Raw genomic sequence first — 8544 nt, 5'->3', positions numbered from 1 at the left:
GCCACCCTAGGGGAGTCCACCTTGGACTCCACGCCGGACGGAAGGAGGCTTTGGGCACGCGACTAGGAACGATAAATTATTCGGCGCGCCCCAAAAACCTTTGGAGGACGTGGCTGGAGATGCTCTAAAATGTTTTAACTCCTTATAGAGTAGACTAGATACAACCAAAATGGAGTGAACCTATATACTAAAAATAGACTAGATACAAAGTAAAGTGGGTGAACCAAAAAAAAAATTAACATCTTACAATTTCGAACGGAGGGAGATGGAGTATAAAGGTTGTGTTTGCAAATATGTTAGAGCATAGCACGTGTCTGCATTTGGGCAGTTGTTCTTCCATCCAATGGTCGAGAAACCAGTGGTGCACCGTGCACCTGGTGCATAAATTGGATCGGTGCAGGGCATACACTCGCGCAAGGAGATACAACGGTGAAGAGCAGCTCTGTGCCAGGATGTCTAGGAGCGCCATCACGGGAGAGGCAGCCAGCGACGATCGCGAAGAGTAGGTGCCCGTCGGCTAGATGGGGAGGCCACTGCCGAGCAAGCAATGGGGTGGCCGCCGCCACGAGGAGGTATCTATCGAGTGTCGACTAGCATGGCAAGGCAGCTACTGACAAGCGCTGTGAATTGGCCCATCAACTAGCAACAAGGCCATCTTGAACAAGAAATTTGTGTCAAGAAATAAATCACCAAGCGCGAGGAGACTGTCAATGTATACTGCAAGGAGGTTGTCAAAAAGTACATGGAGAGATTTGTGACAAGAAATAATTCAAGGCCATAAGCATCTCTTCGGTGCTGAGGCCGTGGTAACCCCATTTCGGAGGAAAAAACTAACATATTCAACTGCAACATATGCATGCATCAATCTTTACATCTGAGGCAAATAATAGAACATCAAACATAAATATAATTGTACGCAACCGCCACAACATCATAGTAATCAGCAAGCATAAATAATAATTTGTTCAGAACATTGTATCAAGAAAAGGTGCTGATGCAAATTTTTGCACTGAAGCATGCAGCTCAGAAGTCACGAACATTCAGACGTTACAAACATATTACTAATCCATGTCTAGAAAGACCAAATCATTGAGCCAAATTCTTGTTTTGCGGGATTTGAGAGGAGAGCATACAGGCACACACGGCCAACAAGAACTTGTAATGCCTCCTGCATATGTTCACAAAAGAAAAGAAAAATTAGGGCATCAAGAAAAAAGATACTTGGGAAACAACTTCAGAAGATAATCATGTTGAGACATTTATACTAATAGAAAAACCGATTTCCATCTAAGCATGGCATGGCAATCAGATTGCCCATATACTTAAAACAAAAGATGCAGACACATCATGCTAACCAATTTCGATATAGCAGGTGAGCAACTAAAGAAACAATGTGAACTGAAGAAACCCCTACCGTATAATAGTAAAAAATAACTAAACAGGCTGAATGGATACATCAGTATGAGAGTTTCAGCTACTGCCAAGGTTCAAAAAAGCGCTAAGCGCTAAGCGAGCGGTGAGGCTCCGCCTAGAGGAACTGCTGCTTAAGCGTACAAGGTAAAAGCGTACGGCCAGGAGCAGCGAAGACAAATTGGGCATACACAAGACCATAATATTCATTTTGTACCATAAGCATGTATCTAGTGCTAACCAGCAACGTCTTGAGCAACATCCAGCAGCAACTGGCCTAACAGCAACAGCCAGCAACACATCTAGAGCCTAGTCTAACTTAGCCCAGCAGCAACAGCCCAACAACAACAGCCCAACAGCAACCGGTAGCAACACACGTAGCCCAAAACGAGATGAGAAAAGAAAAAAGGGATTTGCGACGGGTGGCGGCCGGCGTCGAGCAGATCGAGCTCGATCTGGGGCTCTGGTCGCCTGGACAGAGAGGGGACGAAGGGGACACGAAGGCTGCTGCCTGCTGGGAGAAGGAGAGACGACATCCAGCGGCCTGAAGAGCAGAGGCTTCACCGGCGGCGGAGGAGCTTCATCAGAGGAATCGATCCATCCAGGTGCGCCATCTCTCTCTCTCTCTCTCGACTGTGTGCGGGAATGGTCGATTTGGGTGCCACGGAACCCTATCTGGCCAATTTCCCTCCCACAAACCGCCCCAATTTTTCGTTTGCCGCCCGACGAGCATGGACGCGCAGCGACGCTCAGCGGCACGCTTTTCTCCGATTTGCCTTGCTTCCGCGCGCCTAATCGCCGCTCAGCGCTGCCTAATCGCGCTTAGCGCTTAACCGCATGCTCAGGGCTGAAACGAAGCGGTAAGCCACCGCTACGCTCGCTTTTGCGCTTAAGCGCGACTAAGCGTACGCTTTTTTGAACGCTGGCTACTGCAGGTACACACAACACATGAATGCACTACAATAGAAGTTCAATGTATCTGCAGGTAAGTCTAACGAACCAGTGAATTCAGAAGGCATACTACTAGAAAACTTTGGCAGTTTTGCAAACTGGCAGTTTCGTTTTGGGCATGGTTCAAACATATACACATGGCATCATATAGTTTCTTATAAAAGACAAACAACTTGAGCACGAGCTCAGCACAGAGCACGGATCACACTAAATAATTGCATATTTCAAGTTTCAAGTCGACAACAAGCAATAGGTCATACTAGGACCTTAGTATTATACTAGCAAGGGACAAACAGTGGGCCATATTAATATAAAGCAAAATAAAGCACAAAAGCTAAGAACTTAGTAGTATAGGTAGAACAGACGGCCATTATTAATCATATATGCTCTCCAACCTCTATGCACTAGAACATCAGCAAGCTAAACAAAAAAACACAAGCAAGACATAAAAATGGTTGAACTAAAAGAGTAAGTGCCAGCAACAAGCATGCATATAAGAAGAAAAACAATTATAATTTCTGCTGTACTTCCTGATGCATACCATTATCACCAAACATTGTTTAAAACTTGCCCATTTTGTGCAGAACACAAATTGGAAAGGTAACAATCAAACTTATAACATTGAAAACAGAGAGCTGCTTAACTATATCAGTACAGTTTTCTTCATATTTTTTTGCCCACACTGTCTGGAGCAGGCAAATATTCCTACAACTTACCTTAGTGCCAACTTGGAGTGAACGGAGCAGCACAAAATATTAAGAGAAGTATTGCCTACATGCAACTACAAGTTACTGTGTCACTCCAGAAAATAGCTAAGTGGGAAGTTGGAAATTACGCATCACAATTCCAGCATTAAAAGAATATTAGAACTAACAAAACATAATAACATAGAAACAGTATGCTTTATTTGTAATTATGACTAAAGAAATAACAAGATTTGTTTGCCCAAATTAGTGAAGCAAGTCAACTATCGCCTCAAATCTGATTTCCAGTGACATGAGCTACAAGCTTGTGCGGTGGCACCACTGATTTGTTTGCCCAAAAAAATCTGATGCGCCCTAATGCATGCATGATCGACTGGATTTTTTCTCTAGCCCTACTACATGCACGCAATAGCAAAACTGGCTCACGTTACCAAACTATGTACACATAGACTGTTGCCTGACGTACCGATCTAGATCTTCCTTTTTCCCTACTATTAATCAGTCATGTTCTTGCAGCCTAATCATTTGCTGTGCCGCTCACATACTAAGGAAGAATCAGATTCTAAGTTGCATGCGAGTGTGTTAAAAAAAAAAGTTGCATGCGAGTTTCATGTCTGTGGGTATAGCAACCATAGAAGAAGTGTTTTCGGGATCTAGATAGGCAACTCTTTTTCCTGCAGACGATCGCATTGCAGCTCCTTTGGAGAGCGCTCTTATGCTAAAGTAACAAACTGAAGACTACCTAGATGGACATCCTTGCTCTTATTCTAAGTTCTGCTCGCGTAAATGACCTAAGTGGAGGTGTTCAAAAACTCATACAAATTCACTAATATGTGTAGGATGCCATACATACATACATGCGTGTTGATTATAGAAGAAGGAACAGATCTCATAAAAATAGGATCACTCAATGGGGAAAAGAAAGTCATCGGAAGATTAAGCTCCCACGGCCGGTTTATCTCAACGAAAAATTAGCCATAATAGCAACAACAACAACAACAACAACATTACATAGCTAACTTATTACAAGGTTTTCGTGTTAATGCTAGCCTGGTTGAAGGATGGAAAAACAGTCTTACGCACTTGCTACAAAATATAAGCCAATAGCTAACATTTGATTCTGCCCAGCTGTTTCATTTGAGATCTTCCAGATAAGTCAATACAAATGGCATGGTACATAAAGCAGTTATGATGATTGATAACTAGTTAACAGAGGAAAAAGGGTATCAAGTTCCAAATGGAACAACACATCCAGCATGTGATGCATTTAAACCAACTAGGCGGATACAAGATGGTGTAACAATGTGAACTGATAAAAGAAACGAAGTTCGTGATTTTTTAAGGACATTAACACAGAGAATAGCAGATTAGTAACAGCAGCTTAGAAGTTGGCAATTAATTCCCAATGACACATGGAAATTAATTCTCTTAGATGGTTTCATTAAAAAAAAGTGTGTTGTTCTTTTTTTAGTAACAGCAGCAGAGAATAAAAGCAATATCTCAACACGGTTCTTTTTTTTAATAAAAGAACAAATATTTTTAATCACAACATATCCCAAGTGTTGAGATATTGCTTTTATTCTAGCTCCATGTGTGCTCTAAAGCTATTAATTGGGATATGTCGTGATTAAAAATATTTGTTCTTTTGGTAAGAACTGAGAGGTCTTAGGGTGCTATTTTCATCTTCACATATTTGTGGTTAAAGACTTTAGACTGCACCACTGTGGGGCGGTAAGATGGTACAGTAACAGGAAACAAGAAAGCTGATTTCATTTTTGTGCATGGCTGTTAAAGATCCGCTGAAGGTCAGACCTTTGTATTGAAAAAATTGTATAATACATGCTGGACAACCAGAGTACTGTTTTGTGTTCCAAAACATTGGTAATTTTATCTGAACATCATTTTTAAGATGGCCAGCATAATCTAGAGACTTGTGGTTTTATATCATTATATGCTTCCTCTATATAACATTGTTTGTGCACCACATTTATAGTAGTTTATTATTGGAACCAGTGTTATACGAATGCATATGATGTTCTAGCTAAAAGCAATTGAAACCGTTGAAAAGCTTAGTTATGTATCTTTTTCAGTTCACATGGACTATCTTTCCATGCCACACTTCGTAATTCTTGTATGCTCGAACTATTCCCCTCTAGAAAACAGAGAAGTCTATCTATGCTGCATTGCTAACAGTTGAATAAAGTAACAAAGAGTAATACACTTTGTAACAAGACATGGCCCTAGAATGAGGATGGGCATGCTGTGTAGCCATACTTGAGTCTTGATGACACATATGTACCACAAAACTCAAGTGTGTACGCTTACCTTGGGGCAAAACAGCAAGCACTGTTGCAGCTACCGCCTTCGGTTGTTCCTTGGCTTGTTCCCCTTTGGCTCCAGCTTTCCCTAAAACGAAGCATGTCTAGTTTAGACTTTAGAGTTAATAAAAGGAAGTTTCACTGCCATTCTACGTATATTTAATCTACCTTTATCTCGTTCTTCAATTCATTGAGAAAACACCAAGCTTTTAGAGCATATTTCAAATCTAGACAGAATTCCCCTTCTGGATGATGCTCTGGGAGGGTACTCTCGTCGCCAAATACTGTGCCGACGAGATAACCGTCTCTAGCAAATAATGGTGCTCCCAGTATGTCTACCACATCGCCTGTATAACCACCAAAAGTGAACACATCATCGCTTCCTCCCGCGATAGTGTGCAAGTCATGTACACTGACACATTCAGTGTTCGGGTTGCTGCATATTTAGTGTCCGGTTAGTTCTGTAGTATTTAACATTGTTACTTGCAAGCAAAGAATGAGGATATGTGCATAAACTTACATGATAGAGGTGTATAAAGGAACCAGGTTGTCAACACCGGCTGATAGCATTAATAGATCACCTCTATCAAACATCTTCTTAGTTCGAACTTTGCGAAATTCACCTTCAAGCGAAGCACCCAAAATAACAAACTGGCAGTCTGTTTTTTTTAGAAGAACTGTGGCAAGCTTGAAGTCACCACCAGCAAAAGAGACATAGAATGTATTAACCAGGTCGATTTGAGATTCATGAACGGCAATATACGCCTCAGGCCCTTTAGTTTCAACAATAAAACCAGCGCAATGATTGTACTCAGAGATGGGGTCAATAGACTTTCTTTTTCCTAGCTCTTTCTTGACCTGGATCGACTTAACAATAACGGCACACTGCATAGCTCTTTCTTGACCATTGACCCATAACTGATGGTTCTGTTGATCCATAGCTACAGAAATGTAAACAATCCGTGAAATTAAGACTAATTTATGGTATAGAAGTGCATGCACAACGCTAGCGTCTTAGCGCGGGGGCCTATTTCCTAGCCAATCGTCAGTTACATGGTACGATCCCGGTCTACAGGCACTTTACTTAAGGTGTGACTGCAAAACTGTGCACTGCATGAATATGGCAGTGATTCAGTTAACAAAATAAGCGCCTCAAGCTGGTGGGCTTGTGTTGAAGCTATGTACTATTGTACTATGCGATAGATGCTAGGATTAGTTTACAATATTTTCCCCACCCAAGCGTCCAGTTAAGTGCTTACCATTGAAGTATTGAACATGCCCTTATAAGGGCATGTACAACGCACAGCCAGGCGCTTAGCGAGAAAAACTTGACAATTAGCAAGTTGCATCCGTGCAAGCGCCTCTATTTCCATCGCTAAACTTAAAACCAGACGCTTACGAACTAAACAAAAGAACCCAGATTACACACAAGTGTCGGCGACAGAGTTTGCGTCGACGCAAACACCTTTCCCGGTGTCCCATGGGAATTGGGCATAACTGCTAGGGAATTAATCCTAGAGCTCGCTTGTAGCGCCCCCATTGTAGATGCCCTTGACTAGCCAAGATTAATTGATTAACGTTAAATGATTAGAGATCGTAGTGGAGCGCCCTGCGACTGATCTCGCGCCGACACGGAGCCTAATCCTTCTTGGATCCGATGGGATTTAGGCAAGACAGCCGGGAAAACTACCCTAGCGCCCGGTGTTGGCGTCCGCGTTGGACATGCGGCATTGAATAGGTGTAAGAGGAACTCACCGTTCGTCGCAGGTGGCCGCCGGTCGCTGGTGGCCGCCGGTCGCTGCTCAAAAGAGGATTGCGGCAAGTGGAGATGGAAAATGGGCGACAGGGGAAGCGCGTTGAACCAATAACCCTAGTTGACACGCGAACTCATCCTGGTATATGGGCCGGCCCAGTTCGGGATTTTTCTTTAAAAAAGCAGTAAAATGCCTCAAGGTTATCGATGTAATTAATGACTCACAACCTGTTTGGTTTTCGGGATTCTTTAATCTCACTCCCTTCGTCTCAGTTTACTAGTCTTTTTCGTATCCTTAAATCGTCAATTTAACCTATATAATTTAAATTATATAATGTAAAAATTATATTATTAGAAAAATAGAACATCTAAAAAAATTAATGATATAATTTTTATAACATTTAACTAATGTTAACTTGATCAAATTTGCGACCAATGGGTACGTGTGCGCTTAATAACATATCCCCGTACTACCATTGATATTAAGGTGAAACATGCAAATGTTTGGCGGTGTCACACATTTAAATCTTTAAAATATTATAGATAATGTCACCGTACTCTTCCAGTGATAAAAACATCGTGATGATCTCACGCAAAAACTCGCTATTGTCATTTTATCCTAACGATCCATGATCTCCAATCTCCATGGTCATCTCCTTTTAGCTAGAAGACGGGGTTTGCGTGCTCCTTATCTAGACTAGGTCGTTTCTTCTCGAAAAAACCTAGGAAGAGAAGAAACCTAGCCGTCTACCTCGAACTCATCCTCTTCATGCTCATCCTATGGATAATAAGAAACACCACCATCATATAGAGATGCCACTAACGGAAGTTGGTCGGAGAGCTGCGCCTCGACGTTGGTATTGTGCTCCCTGTAGGGTATGGAGTTGCGAGCGACCGAGGGCGAGGTGCCAGCTCGGAGAACAGATCTACCCACGTGATGCGGGTCTGAGTTCTGAGAGCAACGTTAGCAAACACCTCAAGCCGCAAACCCCAAATATTGTGACGGAGGGCACCCCAAATGGTATTTGCGGGCTGAAAAAACATCGCTCGGACCAGACACCACAAACGTGGACCGCATAAAAACATATTTCATGCAGCCATGCCGCAAACATGGACCGCATAACAACATATTTCAAATATATGTGGTCCACATTTGTTGTGTCTGGTCTGTGTGGCGTTTTTCAGCCCGCAAACCAAAACTGCAACAGAGGGTTTGTACAAATATAGCGACAAATCATCAGGTAAATTCGAGAATATAACAACATAAATCATCGAGACAACCTCCCAAGCCTTGATCAAGATGACATCTTCAAATTCACTATAGTTGCCGGTCCTCACCTCCTTCCCCTTCGCCTTGGCCACCGCCCCTCCGAACACCCCCTCTTCTATCTCTTACACCTCTCCTTCC

The 8544-nt window shown here is 42.5% G+C and overlaps 1 protein-coding gene across 1 annotated transcript; it reads right to left on the bottom strand.

Annotated features, from left to right (window-relative positions):
- Nucleotides 1–931: 931 nt before the first annotated feature.
- On the bottom strand, nucleotides 932–7264 carry LOC127308139 (uncharacterized). Its single transcript, XM_051338913.1, has 5 exons — nucleotides 7139–7264; nucleotides 5904–6324; nucleotides 5552–5819; nucleotides 5391–5471; nucleotides 932–1168 (listed from the first exon to the last, which is right to left on the bottom strand). Exons 2-4 carry the CDS (start codon nucleotides 6320–6322, stop codon nucleotides 5421–5423), a joined length of 738 nt encoding a protein of 245 aa, XP_051194873.1. The 5' UTR covers nucleotides 6323–6324; nucleotides 7139–7264; the 3' UTR covers nucleotides 932–1168; nucleotides 5391–5420.
- Between the last annotated feature and the right edge of the window lie 1280 nt (nucleotides 7265–8544).

Source organism: Lolium perenne, chromosome 6, assembly GCF_019359855.2.
Source record: "Lolium perenne isolate Kyuss_39 chromosome 6, Kyuss_2.0, whole genome shotgun sequence".
In the NCBI taxonomy this organism is placed as follows: Eukaryota; Viridiplantae; Streptophyta; class Magnoliopsida; order Poales; family Poaceae; genus Lolium; species Lolium perenne.
The sequence above is the reverse complement of the archived record's forward strand: the minus strand, read 5'-3'. Positions and strand labels throughout refer to the sequence as shown.

Coding starts and splice junctions, on each gene's coding strand:
- LOC127308139 (XM_051338913.1), bottom strand. CDS start 6,322: ATGGATCAACAGAACCATCAGTTATGGGTCAATGGTCAAGAAAGAGCT. Junction 5,820..5,903: donor CCTTTATACACCTCTATCAT/GTAAGTTTATGC, acceptor CTAAATATGCAG/CAACCCGAACACTGAATGTG. Junction 5,472..5,551: donor AATTGAAGAACGAGATAAAG/GTAGATTAAATA, acceptor GCTTCGTTTTAG/GGAAAGCTGGAGCCAAAGGG.